The 19017-nt window shown below is 39.0% G+C and overlaps 1 protein-coding gene across 1 annotated transcript in view; it reads left to right on the top strand.

Moving 5' to 3' along the window:
* Nucleotides 1-19017, top strand: part of LOC128666928 (zinc finger protein ZFP2) — a 298618-nt gene that overhangs the window by 107730 nt on the left and 171871 nt on the right. Inside the window, exon 7 of the mRNA XM_053721748.1 lies at nt 3656-3763. Coding sequence (XP_053577723.1) covers nt 3656-3763 — 108 coding nt within the window. The remainder of the gene's footprint in view (nt 1-3655; nt 3764-19017) is intronic.

The raw sequence follows: 19017 nt of genomic DNA, 5'->3' as shown, positions 1-19017 counted from the left end.
CTTTAGAATTAAAATAAACTATATTAAACTATTAATTAACCTATCCTAACTATTATACTAAAATTGCATTAAACTACCAATCAAATTAACTATATTAAACTAATAATTAATCTACCCTAACTATTATACTACAATTAGATTAAACTATATTAAACTGTTAATTAACCTACCCTATTATAATAAAATTACCTTAAACTAACAACTAAATTAACTATATTACATATTTAAAAACCTAACCCTACTCAAGTTATTTAAATCTACTATAAAAAATTACTAAGTTACACAAAATAAAAAAGAAATGATCAAATATTTAAACTAATTACACCTAATCTAATAGCCCTATCAAAATAAAAAAGCCCCCCCAAAATAAAAAAAAAACCCTAGCCTACAATAAAATACCAATGGCCCTTAAAAGGGCCTTTTGCGGGGCATTGCCCCAAAGAAATCAGCTCTTTTACCTGTAAAATAAAAAACAAACACTCCCCCCAACAGTAAAACCCACCACCCACACAACCAACCCCTCCAAATAAAAACCTATCTAAAAAAACTAAGCTCCCCATTGCCCTAAAAAGGGCATTTGTATGGACATTGCCCTTAAAAGGGCATTTAGCTCTTTTTCAGCCCAAAGTCCCTAACCTAAAATTAAAACCCACCCAATAAACCCTTAAAAAAAAAACTAACACTAACCCCCGAAGATCCACTTACAGTTTTCAAAGAGCGGGCATCTATCCTCATCCAAGCAGCAGAAGTCCTCATCGAAGCTGGCAGAAGTCTTCATCCAAGCGGGCAGAAGTCTTCATCCAAGCGGGCAGAAGTCTTCATCCAAGCGGGCAGAAGTCTTCATCCAGACGGCATCTTCTATCTTCATCCATCCGGTGCGGAGCGGCTCCATCTTCAAGACATCCGGCGCGGAGCATCCTCTTCTTCTGACAACTCTTGCAGAATGAAGAGTTTCCCTTTAAATGACGTCATCCAAGATGGCGTCCCAATTCTATCAGCCAATAGGAATTAAGGTGGAAAAAATCATATTGGCTTATCCAATCAGCCAATAGTATTGAGCTTGCATTATATTGGCTGAATGGAGCCGCTCCGCACCGGATGGATGAAGATAGAAGATGCCGTCTGGATGAAGACTTCTGCCTGCTTGGAGGAATGGATGCCCGCTCTTTGAAAACTGTAAGTGGATCTTCGGGGGTTAGTGTTAGGTTTTTTTTAAGGGTTTATTGCGTGGGTTTTAATTTTAGGTTATGGACTTTGGGCTGAAAAAGAGCTAAATGCCCTTTTAAGGGCAATGCCCATACAAATGAGCTTTTCAGGGCTTTGGGGAGTTTAGGTTTTTTTAGATAGGTTTTTATTTGGGGGGGGGGGGGTTGGTTGTGTGGGTGGTGGGTTTTACTGTTGGGGGGGTGTTTGTATTTTTTTTACAGGTAAAAGAGCTGATTTCTTTGGGGCAATGTCCCGCAAAAGGCCCTTTTAAGGGCCATTGGTAGTTTATTGTAGGCTGGGGGGGTTTATTTTGGGTGGGCTTTTTATTTTCATAGGGCTCTTAGATTAGGTGTAATTAGTTTAAATATTTGATAATTTCTTTTTTATTTTGTGTAACTTAGTGTTTTTTATTTTGTAACTTAGTTGTTAATTTTTTGTAACTTAGTAATTCTTTATAGTAGATTTAAATAACTTGAGTAGGGTTAGGTTTTTAAATATGTAATATAGTTAATTTAATTGTTAGTTTAATGTAATTTTAGTATAATAGTTAGGGTAGGTTAATTAATAGTTTAATATAGTTTAATGTAATTTTAGTATAATAGTTAGGGTAGGTTAATTAATAGTTGAATATAGTTTATTTTAATTCTAAAGGTAAGTTTAAATTTATTATAAGATAGGGATGAGTTAATATTTAATGTAAAGTTAGCGGGTTGTTAGGTGTAGGGGTTAATAGCTTAATTTAGTTTATGTTGATGTGGGGGGCTGGCGGTTTTGGGTTTATAGGTTTAGTAAGTGGTAGTGATGTGGGAGGCCAGGGGTTTAGGGGTTAATACATTTATTTAGTTGCGGAGGGGTCCGGGAGGGGGGGGATAGGGGTTAATACATTTATTAGAGTTGCAGTGGGCTCCGGGAGCGGAGGGATAGGGGTTAATACATTTATTAAAGTTGCGGCGGGGTCGGGTAGCGGCAGGATAGGGGTTAATAACTTTATTTAGTTGTGGCGGGGTCCGGGAGCGGCGGGATAGGGGTTAAACAGTTTAGTATAGTGATGGTGTTTAGTGACGGGCTATAAATAAAGTTGGGAAAAAGCCAAATAGCAGCGAGATCGATGACTGTTAGTTAACAACAGTCCGCTGCTCATTGCCCCGTACTTGGTGCGCAGCTTTTTGACAGCTGTTTTTATAAATAAGGAGAGCGTATTCAGGTCCGCGGCCGCGATGTTAGGCGAGTGTATTGGTGCCGGCGAATGCAGCACAGTTGACGGCTTGATAGATAGGGCTCAATGTCTAAAAAAACATATATGCAACGTCCAGAGAGTTTAACCTCTTAAGTCTCTTGGTGGCAGCTTTCATAAGTGTATTAACAGTTTTGTTTTTTTCCTTCGGTTTCTAACTTACTTTCTCTTTAGTTTCACTGTGACTGTCCTCAATCCTCATAAACTTCTTAGAACTTCCACTGTGCTTACTGATTGACTACACCACATGCTCGCGCTCTTTCCGCTCTGCTTTCCACTACACCCGCCTCTTCATAAATCACCATGAGCTGAGCAGTCACCACCCTCTTTCTTATTCAGGCAGCATACAAGGAACTGATTCATTGGAGAATTATAGTATAATCCTCCAATCAATCAGATCACTGCATGTGTAAGTGCCTTCTAAAGGTCCGGGGGGGGGGAAATGCCGCAATTTTTTTATTTTTAAAAATGCAGTGCGCCCAAAAAAAATACAGTTGGCACCAGTCCCACGGGGCCCCCCTAACTGCAGTGCTCAAGGCGGCCGCCTCGCTTGCCATACCCTAAGACCGGCCCTGCCTCCCACTAACAGATGTCTATTTATTTTCACATTAGTTGACACTTCCTGAGGAGTCCATAATTAAAAATAAAAAGAGGTTTACCATATGAGACCCATAAGTGGTCTCCTTTCTTTCAGGATACCTTCTTACAATCATTATTCTGTTTTATATATATGAGGTCCAAGATTGGCCTCCTGAGTACTTTAGAGGGGTTGCAACTTGATAGGCGAGCTAATTAAATATTGTGTATTAGATTTATTTCTTAATATTTCCTTTTGAATTTCTGTATGCATTTAATACTGTACTGGTTACTGGAACTTTTGTGCAATTTATTGCTTGTAAGTTTGTATGCCTTGATCTAAACCTTAATTAAAAAAAAAAAAAAAAAAAAAAGTTTGCCTGGCTGTATATTCTTGTTTAGCATAAACACTCAGTACATAAAACAGCAAGGGGAGGTAGGGAGCTTACTCGAATTATGGTTTATTAGTGTTGCAGCTCTCATCTTACCTGATAACACTGTATGATGCACAATCCCCTTTCTTATCAATAGGTATCAGATAATATGTCCATTTCATATCCACATCAACTATTTAAAAAAATGGATAACCTGTGACATTAACTATATACCATGAAATAACTCCTCTGTATGTTTTTACAGGATCTGTTGATGTGAAACCTTCAGTTGTGTCTAAGACTGAGCTTGGAGAGGAGCTGTATGTTTGTGACGTCACTCACAATCGGGAAGAAATTTACATAAATAATGATGGTGAGTGTGCTCTGTGATATATCTCATATAGAAATTTTGATGTACAACATTAAAGGGACAAGGGACATTAAAGCCCACTAGAACACACATTGCACCAGCAAGCTTGTCAGTAATTGCACAGAAGATTCTTGTGCCTTTAGACACAGAATGCTGCAACTTTAAAGGGACGGTTAACACTTTGAGAATTTTACATGAAATGTTTTGTTATGTGTAATGAAACAGGAGTTAGGAAGCAGCGGTCTTAAGACCGCTGCTCCTTAACTTGTGCGCTGCCTCTGAGGCATCGGACATCAATCCGCCCGATCCTATACGATCGGGTTGATTGACACCCCCTGCTAGTGGCCAATTGGCCTTGAATCTGCAGGGGGCGGCATTGCACAAGCAGTTTACCAGAACTGCTTGTGCAATGTTAAATTGTATGCTGTCGACATTCAGCGATGTCTAGCGGACATAAATCGGCCCCTATGCCTGTATTTTTTATGTTGTAGCATACTGGTTCTGTCCCCACTACTTCAAATGTTAATTTCCTAGAAGCTAGATCCTCTGTACACACTGGTAATGTTAAAGGGACAGTCAACACTAAAATTTTTATTGTTTAAAAAGATAGATAATGCCTTAACTACCTATTCCCCAGCTTTGCACAACAAACATTCTTATATTAATATACTTTATAACATTTAAACCTCTAATTTCTGCCCGTTTCTCAGCCTCTACAGACAGCCTCTTATCATATGCTTTTTTTTTTGCTTTTCACAACAAGAGACTGATAGTTCATGTTGGCCATATAGATAACATTGTGCTCCAGCTTGTTAAGTTATTTAAGAGTCAGCACAACACAGCACTAATTGACTAAAATGCAAGTCAATAGATAAAAAATAAAAAGTAATTTGATCAGGGGGCTGTCAGAAGAGGCTTAGATACAAGGTAATAAACAAAGGAAAAAGTTAGAGGGATAGATAGTTATCTGTTTCACTATAAGCGTGATAGCACTCTGTAGGGTGCCCTGTGGCTGCAAATGCCTTTCTCCCCCGGTTTCAATCACTGATCAAATTAAACAAGTACAATGTCAGCCAGGATAAGCAGCTCCGCTATGGCCAAATGCGAGTGTACAGTTGTTATGCAATCAAGCAGTCAAAGAGGAGTCGGAACACCGGAGTCTAAGGCTGTTTGCCTGTCTCACCTGTCCGGGCGTTTCTTTCGGCTGTGGTAAGCTCGTTCCAGCCACGAGAGTACTCCTCCTGAGTTGAAGTCCTAATCTAGACCCAACCCAGCAGGCGGGTTTCTTGATTTTACAACCAATTAGAATTGTGCTTGAATTTTAAATTCACCTGTGAGGCACAGCACCCACAGGCTATGACTACGGCTAATTAGCCGAAACGCGTAAGCCCTGGTGCTGCGCCTGCAACACGTCTATGTTTAGTTTTTCCATGTATACCTTTTAATGAAATATTAAAGTTTATATTTTTATTTTTACTAAAGGAGTATCCAGCTTTTTCTTTACTTTAGATACAAGGTAATCACAGAGGTAAAAAGTATATAAACTCTTTGACTTCCAGGTTAATTTGTCTACATCGGTCAAGCATGCGATTGCGAGATTTCAATGATGGAATCGGGTCAGGGGGCACACCCTCCAGACTGCGATCCCATCCAGGAAGCACCGTTGGCTTCAGTACTATTCCGTTCTAATGGCGCTAAATCCAGTCGCGCTTTGGACGAATAGAACGCCTTAATAAGGTTAATATAACTGTGTTGGTTACGTAAAACTGGGGTCTGGTTAATAAAGGGATTTTCTTTCCTAATATATGGTGAGTCCACAACGTCATCAGTTACTGTTGGGAATATCACTCCTGGCCAGCAGGAGGAGGCAAAGAGCACAACAGTTAAACTGTTAAGTATCACTTCCCTTCCTACAAACCCCAGTCATTCTCTTTGCCTTGGTGCAGTTTTGGTGTCTGAAGAAAGTTTAGATTTTTATCGCTTCAAGCTAGATTTTCACTAGTACAGAAAGCCAGAGTAGGTTACTCTGTTCTTTCCCTTCAAGAATTGGGTCTAGCCGTAGTCCACGTTAATCTCTTCAGTAGTGTAGTGGTGGCTTTAAAGCAGTTAGGAACTTGTAAGGTGGGCCTTGCTGCGTTTGTATAAAAAGCCAGAGTAGGTTTACTCTTTCTTTTTTCTACAGGTCTCTGTGAGGAGTATGTGTCCTCTCATACCTTGTAAGCTGTCCTCCAGGTGGGAGACTTGCACTTAAAATGCTTAGATTTATAAAAATGCAGTTCTTTGGGACATACTAATCCTTGGGAAAAGGATTTATTTGGCTGGGGCAGGCACTTTGTTTATATGGGGAGAGACTTGGGGGATTTCTTTCCTAAGATGTGGAAATTTACCCCCAGAGGCTATATATTCCCTTTTTATTTATTATTTATTTATACTTGTTCTCACTGGAGTACAGTGGTAAGTGATTGGTGTGGGAAATGAGAGAATAGGAGCTCCCTGGATGAGCTTTCTCACTATTCAATGGGGTTTTACATACTAACTGCCACGGTATTATCTAAACACTATGTCTGTGAGGGCAACGTTGTTTTGTTATTCTAACAGCCACAGTACCTTTAACCTTTTGTGTCAGGTTCAGTTCCTGAAGAGCAGCCTTTTCGGCTTTCTACTCTTTGTTTTGACTGAAATTAGATGAATTGCGCTGTTATTGTTGCTCAGGTGCCTCCTTCTCTAGATGAGAACAGAATGGCGCCATCTTCAGTTTTCTTTCTCTGAGACAAGGGCTGGGCGATATGACCAAAAAAAAAAAATCGCAATTTTTTTGGAAAAAAAAAAACGCGATTGCGATTTAATCGCGATTTTATTAAAAATGACTATAACACCTTCATTTAGCATTAAACAATTTATTTAACACTACAGAATCTTAATGTACATGTTTATTAATGTCCAATACACTATTTGAGCAGAAAAATACAAAACAAAAAATAGTTACAATAAAATTTGCTGCCTGTGATGTGATAAAATAGTAGCCACCAGCCAGTTATTAGGTCTTATGACACACAAGTTCACACAACATTCATGTTTTATTGGACAGTCATTCTAACAGTGTGGACACAGTGGTATGATTAACATATGAAGCAGTGTAAGCATGGAGAAACCTGAAAATTGCTCTTTACAGCAGTAAAGTTCTGTATATACAGTATAAATAAATATAAGTGTAGTTAGCAGTAAAGTAAGTATAATGAATGCACACACTGCTGCATGTGTTATTCATTTTAGGAGTTACTGTCCACGGAAACATGAGGGATGTTGCATTGACAAGGTCAATCCTGACATCCTGCAGCCTGTCATATACAATCACACATTAGTCACAGCTATTCTGTAGTAGTAGATCTATATAAAAGACCACTAAGAAGTAGATCACATCAACACAGTTATATACAGGAGGTTGTAGTACATAACAAGTGAACTCAAAACATACAAACAAAGCTAATTTAAATGAAATTAGCTGGCGAGTTCTTACCACATTGCCCATGTTTTCTTGGGCAGTCAGTCTACCTGAGTAAGAGTAACATATAAAGCAGTGTGTGCAGCATGTAGAAAGAAACCTGAAAAGTGCTGACTGAGGACTATCCAGCTCCAGTTGCATGATTTGTGTTTCTAAGTAAAGGTAGTACAATGCAGCACACTGCTGCATGTGTTAGTCATTTAGCTGAGTGAATGTCCATGAAAACATGGGGAATGTGGCATTGACAAAGTCAATCCTGACATCCTGCAGCCTGTCATATTACATTAATTTTTACAGCTATAGCTGTAGTACAGAACACAGTAAGAAGTAGAACACCAGTTATAGTTAGAGTAACTAGTACAATACATAATACAAACAACTGAACTCAACACACACACAGCTAATTGAAATGAAAATATCTGTCCAGTTCTTACCACATTGTCCTTTGTTTTCTTGGGCACTGGGCAGTCAGTCTAGCTGTGGTATGAGTAACATATGAAACAGTGTATGCAGTGTATGCATTGCATGCATGGAGAAACCTGAAAACTGCTAAGTGTGCAGCAGCATGATGTGTGTTCTGTTTCTAAATTCTAAGTACAGTTGTGTTAGTTATTTAGCTGAGTGACTGTCCACTGTCCAGGAAAAACATAATTTATGTAAGAACTTTCCTGATAAATTCATTTCTTTCATATTAGCAAGAGTCCATGAGCTAGTGACGTATGGGATATACATTCCTACCAGGAGAGGCAAAGTTTCCCAAACCTCAAAATGCCTATAAATACACCCCTCACCACACCCACAATTCAGTTTAACGAATAGCCAAGAAGTGGGGTGATAAGAAAGGAGCGAAAGCATAAAAAATAAGGAATTGGAATAATTGTGCTTTATACAAAAAAAAAAATCATAACCACCACAAAAAAGAGTGGGTCTCATGGACTCTTGCTAATATGAAAGAAATGAATTTATCAGGTAAGTTCTTACATAAATTATGTTTTCTTTCATGTAATTAGCAAGAGTCCATGAGCTAGTGACGTATGGGATAATAAATACCCAAGATGTGGAACTTCCACGCAAGAGTCACTAGAGAGGGAGGGATAAAATAAAGACAGCCAATTCCGCTGAAAAATAATAATCCACAACCCAAAACAAAAGTTTTAATCTTAATAATGAAAAAAACTGAAAATATAAGCAGAAGAATCAAACTGAAACAGCTGCCTGAAGTACTTTTCTACCAAAAACTGCTTCAGAAGAAGAAAACACATCAAAATGGTAGAATTTAGTAAAAGTATGCAAAGAAGACCAAGTTGCTGCTTTGCAAATCTGATCAACAGAAGCTTCATTCCTAAACGCCCAGGAAGTAGAAACTGACCTAGTAGAATGAGCCGTAATTCTTTGAGGCGGGGATTTACCCGACTCCACATAAGCATGATGAATTAAAGACTTTAACCACGACGCCAAAGAAATGGCAGAGGCCTTCTGACCTTTTCTGGACCCAGAAAAGATAACAAATAGACTAGAAGTATTTCTAAAATCTTTAGTAGCTTCAACATAATATTTCAAAGCTCTTACTACATCCAAAGAATGTAAAGATCTCTCCTTCGAATTTGTAGGATTAGGACACAATGAAGGAACAACAATTTCTCTACTAATGTTGTTAGAATTCACAACCTTAGGTAAAAATTTAAATGAAGTCCGCAACACTGCCTTATCCTGATGAAAAATCAGAAAAGGAGATTCACAAGAAAGAGCAGATAACTCAGAAACTCTTCTAGCAGAAGAGATGGCCAAAAGGAACAGAACTTTCCAAGAAAGTAATTTAATGTCCAGAGAATGCATAGGTTCAAACGGAGGGGCTTGTAAAGCCCTCAGAACCAAATTAAGACTCCAAGGAGGAGAGATTGATTTAATGACAGGTTTGATACGAACCAAAGCCTATACAAAACAATGAATATCAGGAAGATTAGCAATCTTTCTGTGAAAAAGAACAGAAAGAGCAGAGATTTGTCCTTTCAAGGAACTTGCAGACAAACCTTTATCCAAACCATCCTGAAGAAAATGTAAAATTCTAGGAATTCTAAAAGAATTCCAAGAGAATTTATGAGAAGAACACCAAGAAATGTAAGTCTTCCAGACTCGATAATAAATCCTCCTAGACACAGATTTACGAGCCTGTAACATAGTATTAATTACTGAGTCAGAGAAACCTCTATGACTAAGAATCAAGCGTTCAATTTCCATACCTTCAAATTTAATGATTTGAGATCCTGATGGAAAAAAGGGCCTTGAGATAGAAGGTCTGGTCTTAACGGAAGAGTCCAAGGTTGGCAACTGGCCATCCGAATGAGATCTGCATACCAAAACCTGTGAGGCCATGCTGGAGCCACCAGCAGTACAAACGAACGTTCCATTAGAATTTTGGAAATCACTCTTGGAAGAAGAACTAGAGGCGGAAAGATATAGGCAGGATGATAATTCCAAGGAAGCGACAACGCGTCCACTGCCTCCGCCTGAGGATCCCTGGATCTGGACAGATACCTGGGAAGTTTCTTGTTTAGATGAGAGGCCATCAGATCTATTTCTGGAAGTCCCCAGATTTGAACAATCTGAAGAAATACCTCTGGGTGAAGGGACCATTCGCCCGGATGTAACGTCTGGCGACTGAGATAATCCGCTTCCCAATTGTCTACACCTGGGATGTGAACCGCAGAGATTAGACAGGAGCTGGATTCCGCCCATACAAGTATCCGAGATACTTCTTTCATAGCCTGAGGACTGTGAGTCCCACCCTGATGATTGACATATGCCACGGTTGTGACATTGTCTGTCTGAAAACAAATAAACGATTCTCTCTTCAGAAGAGGCCAGAACTGAAGAGCTCTGAAATTCGCACTGAGTTCCAAAATGTTGATTGGTAATCTCGCCTCCTGAGATTCCCAAACCCCCTGCGTTGTCAGAGATCCCCATACAGCTCCCCAACCTGATAGACTCTCATCTGTTGAGATCACAGTCCAGGTTGGACGAACAAAAGAAGCCCCTTGAACTAAACAATGGTGATCTATCCACCACGTCAGAGAGTGTAGTACATTGGGATTTAAGGATATTAATTGTGATATCTTTGTAAAATCCCTGCAACATTGGTTCAGCATACAAAGCTGAAGAGGTCGCATGTGGAAACGAGCAAAGGGGATCGCGTCCGATGCAGCAGTCATGAGACCTAGAATTTCCATGCATAAAGCTACCGAAGGGAATGATTGAGACTGAAGGTTTCGACAGGCTGAAACCAATTTCAGACGTCTCTTTTCTGTTAGAGACAAGGTCATGGACACTGAATCTATTTGAAAACCCAAAAAGGTTACCTTTGTCTGAGGAATCAATGAACTCTTTGGTAAATTGATCCTCCGACCATGTCTTTGAAGAAACGACACAAGTTGATTCGTATGAGATTCTGCAGAATGTGAAGACTGAGCAAGTACCAAGATATCGTCCAAATAAGGAAATACCGCAATACCCTGTTCTCTGATTACAGAGAGAAGGGCACCGAGAACCTTTGAAAAGATCCTTGGAGCTGTTGCTAGGCCAAATGGAAGGGCCACAAACTGGTAATGCTTGTCTAGAAAAGAGAATCTCAGAAACTGAAAGTGATCTGGATGAATCGGAATATGAAGATATGCATCCTGTAAATCTATTGTGGACATATAATGCCCTGGCTGAACAAAAGGCAGAATATTCCTTATAGTTACCATTTTGAATGTTGGTATCCTTACATAACGATTCAATATCTTTAAATCCAGAACTGGTCTGAAGGAATTCTCCTTCTTTGGTACAATGAATAGATTTGAGTAAAACCCCAGACCCTGTTCCAGAACTGGAACTGGCACAATTACTCCAGCCAACTCGAGAACCCCAGGACACTCATCTACATATAGTAGATAGCCAAACCAGTACTGAAACGAGAATCAGTAGAGGTAATGGTACATAAGAGTATATCGTCGATCTGAAAAGGGAGGTAAGAGATAAATCTCTACGACCGATAACAGAGAACCTATGAAATAGATCCCGTAGAAGGAGACCATTGAATTCAAATAGGCAATACTCTCTTCACATCCCTCTGACATTCACTGCACACTGAGAGGAAAACCGGGCTCTAGCCTGCTGCGAAGCGCATATCAACGTAGAATCTAGCACAAACTTACTTCACCACCTCCACGGGAGGCAAAGTTTGTAAAACTGAATTGTGGGTGTGGTGAGGGGTGTATTTATAGGCATTTTGAGGTTTGGGAAACTTTGCCCCTCCTGGTAGGAATGTATATCCCATACGTCACTAGCTCATGGACTCTTGCTAATTACATGAAAGAAACATGGGGGATGTGGCATTGACAAGGGCAATCCTTACATCCTGCAGCCTGTCATTACATAAATTTTTACAGCTCTAGCTGTAGTACAGAACACTTAGAACATTGGTAGTTAGAGTACAACTACAATACATAATACATTACTTACAAATAAGTAAACTCAGTCAACCACAACAGCAAATTGAAATTAAATTAGCTAAACAGTTTACCACAACAACACATTGTCCATTTTTTCTTGGCCAGTCAGTCTATCTGTGGTATGAGTAACATATGAAGAAGTGTACAACTACATGGATGGAGAAACTTGCAAAGTGTGTACTGTGCAGCACTGATTTGTGTTTCTAATTGCACAATAAGGTCGTACTTAGTACAACGCACACTGGTGTGTTAGTCATTTAGCTGAGTGACTACTATCCAGGAAAACATGAGGGATGTGGCATTAACAAGGTAAATCCTGCAACCTGTTTTTAACATCCATGCATCAACTAATAGCAGCAGTACTGCAGCATAGTACAGTAATAGTACAAAACATTATTCAAGATTAAAACAGAGAATACAATAGAAAAACATTGGAATTTGGAAGTTGGCCTGCCCTGGTTATGGCATTGGCCATCGATACAGCCAGAATAAGTCAGTGCACAAAGTGCATGTGCATTTTCACACAATAGAGAGATGTGAATAACTAAGTATTTGAGCTCACAACATCATAATGTTTTTTTTTTGTCATAGTGAGACACGTTAAGTACAACTATAACATAGCTTGTAAAAGCAGGGCCCATGAAGGAATTGTAATGATTTTTTGTAATAGTAAATAATTTAGTAACATAGTATGTATATGTAATAACAAGAGAATAACATAAATAAAATATATTATAACATTTACAAATTGCATGGTTTTTAGACTTTAGATTGGTTAGGTGGTTTTTGGATACAAAAACCAACATCTGACTAGTACAGTACAGCTACAGTAGTACTGTAGTACTATTATTTATTTTAAGCATTACTAGTGTTTTTATTGAGTTAGGTTTTTGGCTAAAAAAAACAACATATGTACCATTTCTGGCTTCAAGCATGAACGTTGACAGGTCACCATATTTCCTCCTGTACAAAACACTCTCTCTGATGGTGAACTAGTTGCAGGAACACAAATATATTTTTGTGCTAGCTTGCTCAATTTTGGAAAGTTATTCTGATGTAGTTTCCACCATAGCAGACGATTTATGTCACTATCAATGGAGGGGGAAAGCAGGTAGCTGTTAAGCTCCGATGCTATGGCTTCTTTAAGTTGCAGAGATGGCGCAGCGGACTCCGTCTTGAAAAAACTTCCTAAAGACTTTCTTGATTTCTTTGCAGGAGGAGGACCATCTGCTGCAGGTGCTTGCACTGTTTTTTCTTCTACATCTATAACTTTGCATGGTGGACTGCTGATTGCTTGACTTGCCTTCTGCACAACTTGCTGCTCGTGCTCAGACACAATGGCCATATCAGACATCACCCTGGCCTTGATGCTTGTAATTTTATCCACATTTATGTAGGTTGTCTTGAATCGTGGATCAAGGAATGATGCCATATCTAGCAGATCTTGAGTATCTTCATAATTTCTATTCATATATTCAAGAATTTTGGATTTCAGTGTCTTGGTAAGGTCAGAATCATCTTCCTCCAGAGCCAGTATCTTTGTGTTTAATAGATGCAGAACTGGTTTAACATATGATACACTGACATAGTTTTCTCCAGAAAGGGCATCAGTAAAATCTTGAACTTGCCCCAGTGCCTTACTCACAGATTCAAGAACATCAGTGTCCTGCCATTGAGGAACCAGATGTCTGGTTTTTCTGTCTGCAGAGAGAACCTGAGTCAATGCTCTCTGTTGCTCTAAAACTCTCTCGATCATCTTTTGTCTTGAGCTCCACCTTGTTGGGCACTCTGTTATAAGTGAATGCTTTGGCAGTTGAAGTTCTTCCTGGGCTTGAGTTAATGCCACCTTCTTTTTCCAGCTGTGTGAGAAATGGCAAACAATTTTCTTGCATAAGCCTGTGGCTCTAGAAATGCAAGGCTCATCTTTCACTGCATTTTCAATTGCGAGATGCAACCTGTGCCAAAAACACTGTAGTCTTCTCCATTTATTCAGAGCAACAGCCTTGACAATGTTTGTGCCATTGTCTGTGGTGATTGATACTTGTTGATCCTCACAGAGTCCCCATGAGGCCAACGCTTCTCTCAAACCTTGTGCTACATTTTCTCCAGTGTGTTCAGAAGGAAAGTATGATGTTTGCAAACATAGACTTTTGATCTCAAAATCATCATTGATGAAGTGCATGGTTAAACTCATATATGGCTCCATTGTTCGGCTTGACCACATATCTGTTGTTGTTGCATAGTATTTCAATTGATTTATCTCAGATTCAACTATATCTTTGCATTTTGCATACCTTTCTGGGATTGCAACTACTGAGAAGTAATTGTGAGATGGCATTTGGTATCTCTTGTCGAGTGTGTGTATCATTCTTTTGAAGCCTTCTTTACTAACTGTGTATGCAGGCACCATGTCTTTGCATGTATAATATGCAATAGCGTTGGTTATTTCTCTATGCCTTTTTGAGGTCTTCCCATATGGTGCTGTGTTTGCAGATGCCTTTATGATTGCTGCTGCTAAACTTTACAGCTTGTTTGTGTTGTCTTTTCTCTACCAGGTTTTTTTTTTTGCCATACATTGTTCAAAGATTTCATTATGCCGCTGTTTAAGGTGCTGGAACAGGTTTGATGTGTTACTTCGTTTTGATGCAACACTCGTTCCACAAGTTTTGCAGATTACTTGGTTCTGTTTTTCATCCTCTTTTCTGAATCAAAAATATTCCCAAACAACTGATGTTGAATTTTTCTTTGGCACCAACAATTCTGTAGCAACATCAACATCATTTTCTTCATCATCGTCGTTATTGTTGGACACGGACAGCTCTTCAGAACTCATCTTAAATTTTATGTACCACGCACACAGTACCAGCTGGCACAAAAAATATGAGGAGAATCAGGAGATTATACTACCGCACACACTGCCAATATCAGTAGGGTAAGGTGTCACTGGCAACCGTGGCACAAATAGACTAGACCACAGTCTTGCACTTGAATACAAAGACAGAGAACTATTGAATGGCCTTGATAATGCAGTTAGCCTAGCTCTGATGATGCTAGTATAGCTTCTTCAAGTTGCAGAGATGACGCAGCGGAAGCAGTCTTAAAAAAGCTTCTTAAATATTTTTGATTAGAATCACACAATTTATTTTGATTAATAATTAAAGAATAGATGATATGCTTCTTTTGCAATTAAGACAAGAGAGAGACCACAGGCACTTGAAAGTCTTGAATATAAAGAGAGGACAACAATGTGCTATATGATGCAGTGACAGTCACCTTGATTGAAGAGAGAACACAGGCTAGCTGCTCTTGAATATAAAGAAGACAACGATGGGCTTGATTAAGCTGTCACCTTGATTGAAGAGAGAACACAGGCTAGCTGCACTTGAATATAAAGAAGACAACGATGGGCTTGATTAAGCTGTCACCTTGATTGAAAAGAGAACACAGGCTAGCTGCACTTGAATATAAAGAAGACAACGATGGGCTTGATTAAGCTGTCAACTTGATTGAAGAGAGAACGCAGGCTTGCTGCACTTTAAAGAAGAAAAAAATAGGCTGATAGTGCTATGATGCAGGCACCTTGATTGAATAGAAGTAGAGAACACAGTGGCTTGCTGCACTTGAATATAAAGACAACAACAATGGTCTCGCTTGATTAAGCAGTCACTTTGATTGAAGAGAGAACACAGGCTAGCTGCACTTGAATATAAAGAAGACAACTATTGGCTTGATTAAGCTGTCACCTTGATTGAAGAGAGAACACAGGCTTGCTGCACTTTAAAGAAGAAAAAAATAGGCTGATAGTGCTATGATGCCGGGCACCTTGATTGAAGAGAAGTAGAGAACACAGTGGCTTGCTGCACTTGAATAGAAAGACAACAATGGGATTGATGATGCAGTCACCTTGATTGAAGAGAACACAGGCTAGCTGCACTTGAATATAAAGAAAGAATACAACAATGGACTTGATGATGCAGTGACATCACCTGGATTGAGACTAGAGACAAGAGACCACAGGCTTGTACTTGGTCTAGACTCTAGATCTAGAATATGAAGAAGACAACAATGGGCTTGCTTAACTTAATGATGATGCAGTCACCTTTATTGGGAAGAGAGACAAGAGACCACAGGCTTATACAGTTACACTTGAAATGATTTAAATATAAACTTTAAAGACGACAACAATGGGGTTGCTCATATTCATGTTTATTTAGACTGAGGCAACACTGGCTTTCACTGGAGGAGACTGACCTTGCAGTTGTAGAATACACTGGCTCTGGAGGACTGACATTGCTGTTGTAGAAAACACTGGCTTTGGATGACTGACCTTTCTGTTGTAGAAGACACTGGCTGAATGGCTGACCTAGCTGTTGTAGAAAACAGAGGCTTTCAGAGTTGCAGTGCACCTGCAGGATGACTTTGCTGTTGTAGAAGAAGAAACAGGCTGCACTAGGTTGTGGGTGACCTTGCTGTTTTAGAAGAAGAAACAGGCTGCAGGATGTGTGGATGACCTAGCTGTTGTAGAAGAAGAAACAGGCTGCAGGATGTGTGGATGACCTTGCTGTTGTAGAAGAAGAAACAGGCTACAGGATGTGTGGATGACCTTGCTGTTGTAGAAGAAGAAACAGGCTGCACTAGGATGTGGATGACCTTGCTGTTGAGAAGAAGAAACAGGCTTCAGGATGTGTGGATGACCTTGCTGTTGTAGAAGAAGAAACAGGCTGCAGGATGTGTGGATGACCTTGCTGTTGTAGAAGAAGAAACAGGCTGCAGGATGTGTGGATGACCTTGCTGTTGTAGAAGAAGAAACAGGCTGCACTAGGATGTGGATGACCTTGCTGTTGTAGAAGAAGAAACAGGCTGCACTAGGATGTGGATGACCTTGTTGTAGAAGAAGAAACAGGCTGCAGGATGTGTGGATGACCTTGCTGTTGTAGAAGAAGAAACAGGATGCAATCTGGAACCACAGCTGTTGGCTGACTTTGGTGAACTTGAGCAGATGACACACAGGCACTGTCAGGCAGTATTTGCTGTTGGTTGAACAATGAACATAAAATATTTTTAGAATAAGGTGGTGGTGGGAGGGAGACAAGTTCTATTTTTTGGAAAGCTAAAATAAATGAATGAAAATTTGAAATGTATAAAAAAAGTGTTTGTTTTTTTCTTTGATGTCCCTCACAGTCCATTACTGTTTCTGACTGTGTTGCGTTTGTTCATTGTTGTCAACAACACAGTCAGAAACAGTAATGGACTGGGAGGGACATAAAAGTAAAAAAACACTTTTTTCTACATTTAATTAATTTGTTTTGTGTTCAAGAGCAATAGAGCATGGCATCCTAAGCAACATTTGAAATTAAATTGACTTATATTTTATTAGCTTAGTTTTTTTTTATTCTTAAACACAATTGGTTAGGCGTACTTAGGGCTGCTATTTTGTGGCTGCACAATGCACATGGACAGTTAATAGGGCATTGAATGCATTGCTTTCACATTTAAGCATCATGCTAATTTTGATATTTTTGCTCACCAAAATGCATTAACCATTAATGATTTTTTATTGTTGCAGCACTAGCCTAGCAAGCATCAATCATAAAAAAAACAATCTGACTTGCATTAATTGCAGAGGCTGAGCTACAATAAAAAATTATTAGAATTTGTTTTTTTTTAAATAAATAAAAAAATATTACTTTATTTGCACTTGCAGCAGTTGCAGCAGCAATGTATCCATCCATAAATAAAAGATAAACATATTATTACACCAATATAACTTATTTGGGAAGTGGAACATAAACTAATATAATAAGAGATCTTTTTTTATTATTTATTAAAAATGAGTTGTGTTATGGTACACTACTGGACTGCAAAATGGTATAATAAGGGTAATGGTAATGTAAATAAAAAATTAACTATTTAAAAATAAAAGAAAAATATTATACAAAACAAAAATATGTGCACTCACTGACTGCACCACTGTGTACTGTTTAGGAGATTGATGATCTGTCTTCTGGGAATCTAAAGCAGTAATTCTATTAAAAAGTAACTATCTCATTATTATCTATATCATTAATATTATCATCCTCTGACCTCTATACTTCTATATATTCTGATGATGCAGTAGAGCTAGAGACTGTTCTGTAGTAGTAAAATATTTTATTATTATATTTATAATATTATTTTAACTGTAACATAAATAAATAATAAAAAATTCACAAATTTCACAAAGCAATACATCCTACAAGCAAGTAGTATAGTAGCAAGTGCAACCCTTAATGAACAAACAATGGGGGGCAGTTATCAAGCCGTCTACTTTACCTGCCTTCGCCGGTCCAATACGCCCGCCTAAGCTCGCCTACCATCGCCGCCGCAGACCTTCAAAATTTCGCCTAAGTTATCAAAAAAGCTGTCAAAAAGCCGCGCACCAAGTACGGGGCGATGAGCAGCGGACTGTGAGAGTTATCACTCATCCGATCTTGCTGCTCTTCGGCTTTTTGACAGCTTTATTGATACCCCTGTCACTAAGCACCCACACTAACTACACTGTTCTACCCCCTATACCGGTGCCCCCGGAGCCCCCCGCAACTCAATAAAGTTAACCCCTAAACCGCCACTCCTAGACCCCGCCGCAACTCTTATAAATGTATTAACTCCTAAACCGCCGCTCCCGGACACCGCCGCCACCTACATTATACCTAGTATCCCCTATCCTGCCCCCCCTATACCGCCGCCACCTATAATAAAGTTATTAACCCCTATCCTGCGGTTCCCGGACCTCGCCGCAACTAAATAAATAGTTTAACCCCTAAACCGCCGCTCCCGGACCCCGCCGCAACCTATATTAAACTTATTAACCCCTAATCTGCCCCCCCTACACCGTTGCCACCTATAATAAATTTATTAACCCCTATCCTGCCCCCCTACACCGCCGCCACTGTAATAAAATTATTAACCCCTAAACCTAAGTCTAACACTAACCCTAACACCCCCCTAACTTAAATATTAATTAAATAAATCTAAATAATATTTCTCTTATTAACTAAATCCTATTTAAAACTAAATCCTTACCTTTAAAATAAACCCTAATATAGCTACAATATAAATAATAATTATATTGTAGCTATTTTAGGATTTATTTTTATTTTACAGGCATCTTTCAATTTATTTTAACTAGGTACAATAGCTATTAAATAGTTATTAACTATTTAATAGCTACCTAGCTAAAATAAAGAGAAATTTACCTGTAAAATAAAAACTAACCTAAGTTACAA

Source organism: Bombina bombina, chromosome 7, assembly GCF_027579735.1.
Source record: "Bombina bombina isolate aBomBom1 chromosome 7, aBomBom1.pri, whole genome shotgun sequence".
NCBI lineage: Eukaryota > Metazoa > Chordata > Amphibia > Anura > Bombinatoridae > Bombina > Bombina bombina.
This window is presented reverse-complemented; position numbering and strand designations above follow the sequence as displayed.